Genomic DNA, 13,111 nt, shown 5'->3' with positions numbered 1-13,111 from the left:
AAGACTGGACTTAGAGATCCAGAGAGCTCTGTGTTCTCTACCCCAGTAGACTGTTGTAAATGTCTTTTTTTTTTTTTCATTTTCTGGTGAACTTTCCTGCTGTAGATTCTTTTCACAAGGTTAGGAATAGGTGCCCTGAAAATTATCTCTGTGGAGCAAAGGCTCTAGGAACACTGAAGCTTATTCTTTTACGGTGAAGGGGGGGGAGCTGGGCTGGAGTCAGCACCTGGAGCCCTTGGTGGGGAGTATGCTCTGCATGTTTTCCGTGGGGAAGCTACTGCTCTACAGGCAGCCCCTGCACTGCAAGTCGTGGTACTAGGGAAGTAAATTTCGATAGGAAGTGTCAGACATTGGGCAATATCAGTTAAGAGGGGTGCTTAAGGCTAGGGGCCTACTGAATCAATGGGCCTCAGGGCTTCCAAACACTAGGTCACAGTGTGGTCTGAACTAGTTTGAAAGCCTGTGTACCAAAGTACAAAATCAGGGAGTAACAAGGATGGGGTCTGTTTTTCCCTCAACTGTCTCCCAGCTGTTCGGTGTCCAGTTCAGCTGTTGCAGCCAGTGCTATCTGCAAGCGTGTGAACAGATGCCAAGGCCTCAGCTATTTAACGCCTGTCCTCCTTTGCTTGCAGCTGACATCAGCCTTGCAGACTGGGGTCGCAAGGCCATTGAGATCGCGGAGAATGAGATGCCAGGGCTGATGAAGATGCGGGAGATGTATGCTGCATCAAAGCCACTGAAAGGTGCACGTATCGCAGGTTGCCTTCATATGACTGTGCAGACAGCAGTTCTCATAGAGACCCTTATAGAGCTGGGAGCTGAGGTAAAGTGTCTTCGAGTTTCTCCTTCAGTGTGCGCTTAGGTAATGCTCTGCCTAGGGCACTGCTTCTGTATACGTAACTACCCTAGGGGATCCTGGCAAACTTCTGCACCTCTCGGAAGAGAGCACGCTGCAGTCTCCAGGTGGATGGATTACCTCTTCATTCCTTCAGCAAAAGGCTTGTCGCCTGGAACGCATGTGCCCTTGGGGTGTGGGCAAGCTGCACCTTCCCGAGTGCCCATTTTATCCAGGGCAGGGTTGGTGACTTCAGCAACCCCCTCAGGCCTGGAAGCAGCTGTCTGTACAGCACCCTGAGGAGCTGTGCCAAAAGCTGCGCCCACACAGTTGTGCTGTGCTCAGGCATGCACTGCTGTTGCTGGTATGTTGGTTATGCTGAATCTGTAGTGACTGCTTCCAGCGCAGATTAACCTGGATTAAGAACCACTCCATGTCCTGGTAAAGTCAGCAAAAACTAATGAAGCCATCTGAGAGCTCCTGCTGGCCCTTGAGCTGCGCAGGAAAACAACAGGGAGACAGCAATCAGGGGCCGGGGACTCCACTGACTCTGAATTCACTGTGTGACTTTGGACCAGTTACCTCAGTCTGTATTAAAGGCTGAGATGCTTATAAGCCGTCTCCTGCATCATGCCCTGTGCCCGGCTTGCAGAATGAAGTCCAAATGTCATACAGGGCATGAGGGGAGAGCTAGGCATCTTAGCACAATCCGCATAGCTTGCCTGCTGAACAGGATGCTGACTGGAGCTTGATGATGGATTATGCTAAGCACAGCATTTCATCTGAAATCCCTTCTCCCTGAAGTTTAGCTGCCTGAACCTAGGCTGCCCAGAGGTATCTCTGCCTGTGTGGACTCTAGAGCCTGGATCCCTCCCTCCTGCGAGCAGGTGCCCAAGTGGTTAAGAGTTGATCAGTGTCACACTGATCAAAAGGCACTGGGAGAAGGGGAAGGTCTTTTCTGTAACAGCCTAAAGGTTAAAGTATTTCCTCAAAAAGTGTGGGATTGGTCTAGATACCTGTAGGCTACATGCTGTTCTGCATGAAGGTGTTCTTCTGCCTATTTAGAGCTGTTTCGCTGTTGTAAATGGTGCATTGTTAAAGGATTCTGGAAAAAGGAGCAGCTCTGACCTGGAGGTGCAGTCCAGGCTTGATTCTAACTGCTCTGTATAGGAAACTTATTCCCTCAAAATTTAAAAGTGAGCAGTAGCCACTGAATTTGCTCCTTGCTGCTCCTGTTAGTTACTCTCTCCCAGTATGGCTGGCCTAGGCAGTAGCTGGGTGCTTAAACATTGCCAAACTGCTTTAGCCTGAGCACAATGCCAGATCGGTGTCCCCTGGGGTTCATCCAAATTATTAGGGGAATAACTTGGTTGTCAGCTCCCCTCTTGTCCTGATGTCTACGTGTTGGTTTAGGTTTGACTTCCGTTTGGATTGAGCCCTGGTTCATCTATTGTGCCAGAACTTCAGTGCCTGGGAGGGAGGAGAGAAGCTGTAAAGAAAGCATACCCTACATAATGAGGATGTGGCTCCCTGTGCAGCGTAGTGAACTTGATGTCCCTTTTTTGACTAGGCTAACAAAAATGGTATAAATACTCTGTGCCTCAGGTCCACATGAGTTCTGAAATGGTAATAGAAATGTATCCTTTTCATAACCAGGGAGCTAGAAGGGTACAAATATTAGTCTCTGAGCCTGTCAGGTACGCCAGTTATTCTTGGATCTGTGTCATTTTCACAAACTGGTGTTACAGATCTGGGGATGCAGAATTGAAAAGTGGCTTTTATCTTGTATCTTGCTTCAAGTGCAAGTAATATATACGTTTTCAGTATGCTTTGAATTTCGTGACACCTCCTTATGGCATCTGTACTGACATGGGAGCTCAGAAGAATGCAGACGAGGGAGAGGGCTTGACTTCATGAATTCAGTTTTCCTATACTCCTTCCAGATATGTTTTCAGTAACAAACACTGGTTGTGTAGGCCCAAATGGGGAACCACAAGGCTTTCTACTGTAGCCTTGCTCTGAAGTAAATCCATTTTTGATAAAATTGGATGAGTGTGTGAAAACAGGATGAAGGATTATACGTTATTGCCCTCTCTCCTTAAGATTTGTTATAAATAAGCATGCGGATACCTGCCAGTCAGCCCTGCAGGGGATAGAGTAAGAACTCAAGCATGTGGCTGTCAGATGCAGTGCTTTCTAGGGAGCTGGTGAGTTGCAATAGGTGCACAGATACTTTTCAATGCAACTCAGCGGCATGCTGTTGCTTTTCTAGGTGCCTGAGCCTAGTTATGAACTCTGTGTGGAAAATGCTTAGCTCAGCTGGAAAAACTTCCATGACTGGAGCACAGAGTGGGAGTTGGGTGAGCATAATCTTAAAGAATGCCTGTTGATCGAGTGTAGCGTTTCAAGCTGCATTTCTGACCCTTCTGAGTTCCAGCAGGCGTGTTGCTGTGCGTCCGCATTCCTCACTGGACACTCGCTATGTGGCTCTCCTGAAAATCTGAACTTTATTGACTCAGACTTTCTAAACCCACCATACTTTGCACTGCAGGTCTGTAGCTGAATGTATGCTGTGGCTGTCTGGCAGAAGCTCTCATGAGTAAGGAGATGCCTGAACGTATGGCACAGCTGAAGCTCCCTTGTGCTCTCTCCCTAACTAGCATTATTCTCCCTGTCCTACTTAGATACTTAGTTTTCCTGTAACTTTTGCAGAGCTACTGAGAAGGTCAGAAACTTGCACTAATATGCCTTTCTGCTCTTGCTCCCTTTTTAACTCCTGTTTCTGGACAAGAATGCCTGATATCTCAGAACTTTGCTCAGCAAATAAAACCTTGGTTGTTTTCCAGGTACAATGGTCAAGCTGTAACATTTTCTCCACTCAGGACCATGCGGCAGCTGCTATTGCGAAAGCTGGTATCCCTGGTAAGTCTGTTCTAATTTGGCTCTGATGAATTAGTGTGTACTGCCTGTTCTAGCTAAATCAAACTGCGCCCAAATCAAGCTCTTAAGAATAAGCTTTAGGATAGAAATAGTGCATCAAAGCAGTGGTTGTTACACAAGAGAACATTCAAGCTGCATTGCATCAGACAGTCTAGCACTCCTGAGAATGACTGATCTTGTGTTAGACTACAAAGGATCCAGGTTATGTGCTGGCAGCTTTAAGTCTGGCCACTGAGATGATTAAACTGGCTAGGCAATAAAGAAATTGGTGCGTAGGTGTGTTTAGACACAGGTGTCTGGTAAGCCTGGTGCTAACTGGTGTTGGGGAGATGCTGACTGCAGTGTGCTCTGTAACAGTCACAGGGTCAATGCTCAAGATGTTTTAAGGCCAGGGCTAGGCCAGTTGTGTTGCAGTCTAACATCCCTGAAGTGGTTTATAAAATGCTGCTGTTTTATTTTTGCCACCTTCCAGTAAACAGCAATTTCTTGCTGATCAGCATGAATACGTTAAGCTGTCTGCTGCACTCTTCAGCTTTAGGACATACAGTCCTCATGAGTCTGCATGCTGGGAACTGCATGGCCTGAGCCTTGGTGCTGGCAGATGCTGAATCTCATTTCTGACAGCCTGATTCTGTTTTGGGCAGTGTCTTCCATTTCTGTTATTGTTACCTGTTGCTGCAAATCTTTTCCCAGCTGTGGTCCATTTTAAAGTAATGGAAGAAAGTGGTCCCTTCTTTGGCTTCTGTGCTCTTACTAGCTGTGGGCATCACCTCCTGCCTGTCTCTGGCATATGATGTCAGGGGACCATGAGGGACTGTCCAGATCTGATATCACCTTCCTCGCTGCTCTCAACACCCAAAATTCAGCTGAAGAGCAGTTTAGGGGTGGATTGTTTGTCTAAGTTTTTTGACCTCTGCCTTGCTTTGTTGGCCTTACTCTTTTTGTTAATATTACGCTTTGCATATTGAATTTACCAGATCTTGAAGGAACGCTGATCCTTTGTACATTGTGAGGTACTGATGCATGTTTCTGCAGAAAGGACAGTTACAGGATTGGTTCTTTGTGGCTCAGAGTTGAAGTTTTCTGTATAAACAATGAAAATAGGGCAATTTAGCAGGTGTCCCACCTTGGGGTATGTAAACTGTATGGTTAGTGTGTGTTTGAATAGCAGAGTACCACTGGGACTCAAGTATAGCATGAAATTGGGAATGCAAATGCCTGGAAAGGCAAAAATACTCCTAGTGCTAGATAAAACATGTTAGTGGTTGCAGCATGTTACTGGTGGTAGATGTACTACTGATTTAGACGCTTGTGCTAACAAGAGCAGAGAAGGCACAGCAGCTTGGATTTTGGCACTGTGCTGGAGAACACCATTTAAATTCAAGGTTGCTGAAGAGCTTGTACCTGGTGCTTAGTTTGTGCTAAAGTACGGTACCTCTTTTCTGTTGTGCTAGCCATTGCTATAGTTATGTTTTCATTTGCCTGTATCAATATATCCAGTGTCTCTTTCTAATTCCTGGTAACACAGGGTGAAATAAGGGAGAATATGGGGCATTGTCGGTATCAATCCGATTTTGTTTGCTCTGACTTGTCCCTCCTAATGTAGAAGAAGAGGGGAGCAGATAAGACTAAAAGTTTTGACCAAGTTTGTGGCCTGCAATATAAGGTGAAGTGAATTCACTTCTGCTCATGCTGATATCTGTTTCTCAGTGCAGAAGTCTTTTCTGGCCTCCTGGTGCAGATAAGCATCTGCTACATGCTGAGTAAGAAACTGTCTAACTGTATGTGTTTGTTTCTGTGCAGTGTTTGCCTGGAAAGGGGAGACAGACGAGGAATATCTGTGGTGCATTGAGCAGACCCTGTACTTCAAGGATGGGCAGCCCCTCAACATGATTTTGGATGACGGTGGAGATCTTACCAACCTAGTTCATACCAAATACCCACAGCTTTTGAAAGGTAATGGTTAGCCTGTTACGTCAGGTATAGCTGCTCTCGACAGGCCATTTAGGTTTCAGGGGGAATCCCTTGCTTGTTTAAAAGGGGTGGGAAGAGGAGGTACAAGCACGTGTAAAACAGGCTATGTTGTATCCATGAAAATTACTTACAGTCCAAGACCAGAATTTCTTACCTACAGGATTTGTTGTTTCTGTCTGTGCTTTGTCATACACTACTGTGACCTGTCCTTGCATCCATCCTTCTCGGTGCTCATTACCTGAAAATCACAAGTGGTGCTGCTGATGGGGCTAAGAGCTTCCTAGAAATAGGCTGCGTTTTAGAACTGCTTAATGGCTGCTGCTTGCAATTAACATATATATATTTTTAACATTAATGTTTTTTCCTCCTCATTGTCTTAGTGCACCTGTGGATGAAATCATGACAACCTGTAGCCTTTCTTGGAAAGGGAACAGTTTTCTGCAGTATATAAACTACAAGGCATTCACTCTTATCCAATTTGTCAACAGTCAAAGATGCTGATGGAGTCAGGTTTGGGACTCTTGCTTTGTTGGTTTATTACCTTAAGTATAGGTTAGTAAAACTGAGAATAGATTGTGTGGTGTGGCTAACGTGTTTATGTAAAATGATTTATCTGAAGTGAATTTGGCATGAGCTGCAGTAGCACGCTGATCTGTGCCAGCAAGAGTGGCAGCTTCTCCTTAGCTTTGTCAGCGTGCATCTGCACCGCTGCTGCAAGCCACAGAGGCCCAGTGTGGCCAAAGGGCATGTTTGGTCTAGGATGTGGAAAAAAATTGAACAGGAATGTGTGTACAGAGAAACTAAACTGATACCATGAAGTGTGCTGCTGCCTGTTCTTGGTCCTTGGAGGTGGGGTTGCTGGAGGCGCCTGCTGGATCAACTCTGTTCAGAGTCTTGTGCTGTTTTAAGAGAAAGATATGGGGGAGGGGGAATTAGAAGGCAGGCCACAAATAGAGCTGTGCAAGCGTAGGAGGCTGGGGTTACTCCCCATCATTGTGCTTGTGAGGGTAGGTGGCAAGGAAGAGAGGAAACGGCTTCTGTGTGACCAGCTTCACTTTCCGTCACCCTCAGCCTGGTATCAGTTGTTCTTCTGCAGTGAACACTTTACTTGGTATTATTTTAACTGTAATCTGAGATTTTCTTTGATATCTTCTCAGCCATGCTCAGATCCCTACTCTTCCATCAAAGTTCTATTTTGCTTCCTAGATTGCCTCTGTCTGATGTTAGATGACCTCTTGTTTTCCTGCCATTTGATACCAAGGAATATCAAGATTGGTCACAACACTTGGTCTCCTTGGCATTAGCACAGGCCCAAAATGCATTTTTCATGTTCATACCCTCTGTTCTGCAGGATTGTTCCCCTGCTGTGCACATGCAGCACATCTCCACTTGTATCCCTGCTCCTGGGATTGCTTGCGCTGAGCTGTCTTCCACATGTCTAGAATTCCTGCTATTTGCCCCTTTTTCTCCCCTCTAGCCCCTTCCTCCTTTTCACTTGTCTTGTGCTCCTGTTGTGCAAGGACCAGTATAGTATGGTGGAGTGGAGCAATGGCTGTTGAATTGTCTTCTGTCTTTGCATCCATCTCTGGTCTGCCATCAAGAGGAACATCCCTAGTGCCCTGGGTTGCTTCCTAAACTCGCAGGAGTGACTTTTCAGCTACATTTTTAAAAGAGTCTAGACCGGATGTCTTGCCTGTCAACATTTCCTTTGCCCAAATGTGCGTGGCATCTGGACTGATAGTGGTTAAAAAGCCTCCTTGCAGCAATTCAGCGAACTAACCAAGACTGATCTCTGTGGAAGCCAACGGAACTTGATCTGTTTTGCTATTCAGTCCAGTGCTCCTCAGAAGTAGGAAAACTTCCTGAAATGGGCCTACTCTGTAGAGCCTTCATCTCCTTTTAACTGAGCTCTGCACTTAGCCCTGTGCTGCAAAGGTTGCTTAAATGTAGCAACCACCTGTGTAGCATCCAGTGTTTTTGTATCCTGAAGATAATAGAGGCTAATAAATACTAAGGGCTTGTGATATTTGAAGGTCACTGAAAATGGATTAACGTCACAGTTCAATGACCTCTTTGGGGGAGCGGTAGGGCCAGCAGTAATGTCAGCAGAGCAGGCACAATATTTGGAAAGACTGAACCTTGAGCACAGAAGACGTTTCAGCATGCTGTTGTTCTCCTCCGAGATGTGGGGAAAGCTGAGAATTTAGCAAAGGTTCTGCCACTCAGTGTTAGCACACGCAATTGAGCTGTGCGCAGAAGTGAACAGCTGAAAGTGCCATATGCCACTTAAGGATTGGACAAGTTTTCTGGCCTAATTTCAGAGGGGACTGCCTGCCTGCCTGTCTTCCATGTTTCAGCCACTTCTAAGTTAAATAGAGGTTAGTTGCACATCAGGACTAAACAAACAGTTGAAAATAGGTCTCTAGTTCATTCAAGTTTCCTTCAACTAGGAATTGTGTTGTTAAATAGGCATGTGGAAGTTCTCAGCAAGCTTTTCCTCTCCCCTAATCCAGACTGCCATTAGAGGGCAGAATGACTTTGTACTACTGGCTTATTCCTCTAAACTGAAATGTCCTTAAAACCAGGATAACTGAAGTTAGAAAAGGGAAAACTTCAGAACTGAATAGAGGAGAAAGGCATCCGAGCCCACACACAAAGGATGTCTGTGGCATCTGTGCAAAAGACTCTCTTTAGAAAGGACTGAGAAAATTGGATCACTTATGATCCATTAATGCAGATTTGTTCATTTATCAGGTAGAAGGAGAGCAAAGCAGGTTTGAATATTTAACGATATTTTTTCAGTTTATTTCAACGTTTCCTTTGCTGTAGGCTCTTCTCTGTAGTTAAGTCCATTCTGTAAAAGGTCATTGAAACTAGTGATGTAGGCAGTGCTTCTTACTGCAGAGTTTCAAAGTAGGTTAGACCAGACGTAAATGTCGCCTGGGGCAGCAGGGAGGCCTTCGTCAGGGAAGGGAAGCTGCCGAGTTGCATGACATCAGATTCTCTGAGTAAAGGTATCTTAAAGGTAAAGAAAATCTGCTAAGCTTAGAAATGTCGGCCTGGAGAGCTTTTGAAGAAAGGGGAGTGCATATTTCTTCGTCTCCAGATAGACCAGAAGAGAGGGGGCAGTTTTGAGTTGGAGGTCTCTGCCACAACCTTACAGAGGAGATTTCCTTCACAGGAAGGGAATGATTGTACCTAATGCAGGCAGTTGCACTGGAAAACTGCTACTTTTGGTAAATTGCTGCTTTTTGGAGACTTGCTACAGCTGCCATATTGTACTGTGCCACAGATAGTGTTCTTTAGTTTGTCCTGCACCTCCAAACAAGCCTTGAAGGTGCCAACGCCTGAACTTGTTCTGTCTACACGTAACCAAGTTGAGTGTAGCTGTCTAAGACTTTATTTAAGGTCTGTGCTGAGACAGACCTTTGGGGGCAAATTATCCTAATCAAGAGCCTTCTTTCCTTGTAGAGGTGCTGATCTCTATTTACTCTGTACACGTGCTTCTAACTGCTGGTCTGGGAAGCAAAAGGGAAGGCCAATATCTCTTGTTTTCTGTTCATTTCCCTCAGGACCAGGGAGTCTGGGCAGCCACCTGGCATGCTCCAGGTTGACCTACTAGTGAGAGAAGGGCAAAGCCAGCTCTCTCTTTCCAAGCTAGAAAGGGGTCAGCCGGCTGCAGTGCCGCTGGGGGGTTGTAATTTGTGACGCTTCAGCCAGGAGCGCTCTGGGAGCTTTTGTTTTGGTGGGAGAAGTAACATTTATGGTATTCGGCTCAGCATGAAGAAATCTAACCTTTCTAGTCTTTTAGACCCTATCTAGACATCTCTCGCTTGTACAGATTCCATTTTGAAATATGATTCGAGTCAAACTCAAAGATTTAAACTGAAGTGGTCAGTCTGCATGTTTTGCATAGTTCACCTAGGGGTAGGGCAGTTCACAGCAGTTTTTTAAAGTACTAAGCATGGTTTTAAACCAAAAAAACATCCATGCGTTGCTAGCCGAACTAAAGGAGTTCAGATGATTTAAGATAAATTGCTACGCACAGGAGCATTTGGCTAGTAGTTTTCTTTCTGTTCCCTCGGTGTGCAGGAGGTTCTCCAAACACTGCTCTCGCTCGCGCCCCGTCTTTGTGAGTCTTTTCGTCGCCACTTTTCTCCCAGCGGCGCTAGGCAGCGACGTCTCACCACGGAGCTCGAGCTCCCCTCGGGGTGCTGGAGCTCTGTGCTCCAGGGCCTGCCGCAGGTGCTGGGACGCCGGAGCAGCTGGGGCTGCTGTGGCAGCAGTGCCCGCTCCCTGTTCTGGAGCGGGCGTCCTGCAGGCATGTGTCCCCCAGATGTTGGGGGGGGGATGCAGCGAGCTGCTCTTCCAGAAGGCTTCAGCCCTGAACTTTGAAGGTGACTTATTAATAGACCTTTGTCTTTCTCACTTGTTTCAGCTGTGGTAGGAATTTGAGATTCCTCTTTCCTTCCTTTAGCAACCTGCCCGCAGTGCTCCTGTCAGGCCCAGGTCACAGCTGCCCCTGGGCCGCCGGCCAGGCTGGGTCGTCGCTTCGGCTTGCGTTTCATCCCACGCAGTCGTGGCAAAGCACCTGAGTCCCTTCCGGTGGGAACCAGGGTCCTGAAGCCTGTTCGGACGTCCTACCTCTGAGAAACTCAGCACCCTCAGGTGACCGGGCCGCGTGGGGCTGTGCTCCGAAACCGTGCTTTCCCTCCTCTGGCAGCTGCCTGCTCCTGCAGAGCTTGGTGGGTCCCTGTTGTTCTTCCTGGCGCTGAGACGCCTCTCCAGAGCCTGCCGGCCTCGGGGTCAGCATGTTGCCGCTGGGCTCATGGGCTGGCCTCATCTGTTTGCCCCTTGCGGACAGAACCCGTTGCACAGCTGAAGGTGCAGGGCTGGTTAGCCCGATTCATCTTCTGTCCTTGGGCTGTGCCCCAGCCCAGTGGCTGCTTGTGGCTGGTTTGCTTTTTTCCTCCCGGTTATTAATCCTGCCCTATAAGTTTCTCATATGTGGGTCTTGAAATATGCAGTGGTCAATATAAAATGTCATTCCCAAGTCAGCAAAACAATGTATTTGATCAGTCGGGGCAACCTCTAGTGAAGGAAACTTCATGTTCTTCACTGTACCTTAACTGTGGATACCTTTTTATTTCTCACAGCTGTTACAGCAATTTGTTTTGATTTCTATAGTAAATTTTCAGTCTTAAAGTGATTGAGTGTCTGGGGAGGTGGTGATATTTGGATACTTAATATTTCTCTTCACTCCCCCAAATTAATAAACTGCATAAACAATTTTCCGGATTTTGCTGGAGGATGGCAGGGGGAAGCAGTGGCAAGTAACAGGTCACTTGCATGGAGGGGCAATATCGTCTCACCACAAATCTCAGGTTTATGTAGAACTTGGTATTCATTGTTTTCGTCTGTCTTTTTTCATGTGAATCTGAATTAGCTACAAGTGTCACACGGATCTCTTCATAGGGCTGCTACTAGTGTTGGTGGTTTCTGCTTTATTTAGCAGAATTCCTGTTTTTCCCCCCAGTGGCTCATACCTGAGCAGAATAGGTATCTTACAGTATGCTTCAAGACCTTAATGAACAAACGATATCCTCTACATCTGAAGTTCAGCCAGACTTGATAGGTTTGTTTCAAAACTTATTCTGCGTTTTAAGTTATGAGTAACTTTTTATGCAGATAGGTTTTCTAAGTAATCAAGGTGTTTCCCTATGTAGCAACTAGCCAAATTCAGTTTATATGCAATGAGGTATTATTGAGAGGTTAGAGAGGAGAAATATCCAGAGTTTGCAGCATGCCCAGTCAGACTAGTTGTAGACAACTGGCTACCAAGTCAAAAGGTCCTTGAAGAATCAAGGTCCTTAAAGCGTTAAGCAGGGTCATGCATTTATGGCTTCAGCTTGTGGATGTAATCTGGAGCAAGGTACGATATCAAGATTTTATTCTATTCTGAGATGTTTGTGTTTCTAGGCAGTACTTTGTCTCTGGCCTTCTACCGCTGGGCTGTGTTTTCAAACAAGGATATATTTGAAAAATTTTTTTTGACTCTGCTAGTAATTCCCATAAAACTGAAGTTTTGTGTTGCTAGTGTCTAGATGGGGGGCAGAGGGGTGCTTAATCACAACTACAGTTGATTTTCCACAAGAGGATTGGGGATGGTAAATTGTATATTTGAATTATGAGTTGATCCAAGTGCTTTAGATTTATATGGTCTTACCTAGGTATCTGCTCCCTTCAAGTCACCTTGCAAGATTGAATTAGGCTTTAGAAACATCACTTGAGGTGGGCATCTTACCCATTTTGCAGAAGAGGGTTTTTTATCATCCATTTTGTGAAAAAATGAATTGGCACTTAATCTTTCCTTGTTCCTTGGTCTAGAGTCAGTTCATACTGTGGTGAAAACCATGTGTAGTTGGGTTGCTCAGTGCTTTATCTACATAAGAACTCACTTTGGCAGATGATCATTGACCAATGTGCAAAGCTACAGCATGAAGCACAGAACCTTAAGCTTAATCCTTCATGGATGAATTTGGGGACTGTCTTTGCCCTGACCTTTTATTGTGAGCAACCTCACAGCAACGTGTGGGTATTGCTTACTGATATTAATGAGACCTAATCTTTTCTTAAATAGTAAAACGTGTATCTGTATGCACTTCCCGACTTTTAACTGCAGAAGGTATCACAAACTGCAGCTTTTGTAGCTCAGGCTGACAACTCAATGTTTTTTGGAGTGGCTAAGCATCCTCTCAAGATGTAATGAGCATGAGGGAGCAGCATCTCTGAAGCTCAACGGAATGTCTGTAATCTTTATTGGTCTTGATCCAGTTAAAGTAAGCAGACATATGAACACTTCATTCCTTCATTTCACCTGTTACATTATCTGCCTGCAAATGGTGTTGGTGACCTTAATAGGTTAAATGGTCAATTAATACTTTAAAAAGTAGACCAGATAGCTAGGTTGTTGGGAAGACCTGCTGGGTATGAATCCTTGCTCAGACAAATGACTTTCTCTTCCCCGCTTTTATGTAGAGGAATAGAGAGTAGATGACTATCCCAAAGTGTCTGTCCTGAAAGCTGCAGTATGCAGTCTGTACACACCTTCAGTAGGCAGAGCCTGCTGGCGCGGTGGGGTGATCTGTCACTGCCCTGGTTCCCTGGCGGGAATGTGTCAAATGTCCAGAGAAGACAGATGATAGGTTAACCTTGAGGAGCAGTGCTGAACATCTTTCAGTACCAGCTGGTAATTACTTAAGCTTCCAGCTGGGTTAATATTTAGATTGCTTTAAAAGATAGTGGGAATATTATACAAAAGATAAGTTTCTTGTCTCTTTGTAAAGCTTTCTATGAAACTTT

The 13,111-nt window shown here is 45.6% G+C and overlaps 1 protein-coding gene across 2 annotated transcripts in view; it reads left to right on the top strand.

Annotated features, from left to right (window-relative positions):
• Window positions 1-618: 618 nt before the first annotated feature.
• Window positions 619-13,111, top strand: part of AHCY (adenosylhomocysteinase) — a 28,832-nt gene continuing 16,339 nt past the window's right edge. The window contains exons 1-4 of one of the 2 annotated variants that reach the window (XM_026083853.1): window positions 737-823; window positions 3,108-3,195; window positions 3,682-3,757; window positions 5,579-5,731. In XM_026083853.1, coding sequence (XP_025939638.1) covers window positions 3,124-3,195; window positions 3,682-3,757; window positions 5,579-5,731 — 301 coding nt within the window. In that variant the 5' untranslated portion in view covers window positions 737-823; window positions 3,108-3,123. Of the gene's footprint in view, window positions 824-3,107; window positions 3,196-3,681; window positions 3,758-5,578; window positions 5,732-13,111 lie in introns of both variants that reach the window. The other variant, XM_026083851.1, reaches the window with a different exon arrangement.

The sequence above is a fragment of the Apteryx rowi genome, unplaced genomic scaffold, assembly GCF_003343035.1.
Source record: "Apteryx rowi isolate R43461 unplaced genomic scaffold, aptRow1 scaffold_619, whole genome shotgun sequence".
Classification (NCBI taxonomy): domain Eukaryota; kingdom Metazoa; phylum Chordata; class Aves; order Apterygiformes; family Apterygidae; genus Apteryx; species Apteryx rowi.
Note: the sequence above shows the minus strand (reverse complement) of the source record. Positions and strands in the feature narration are given on the sequence as shown.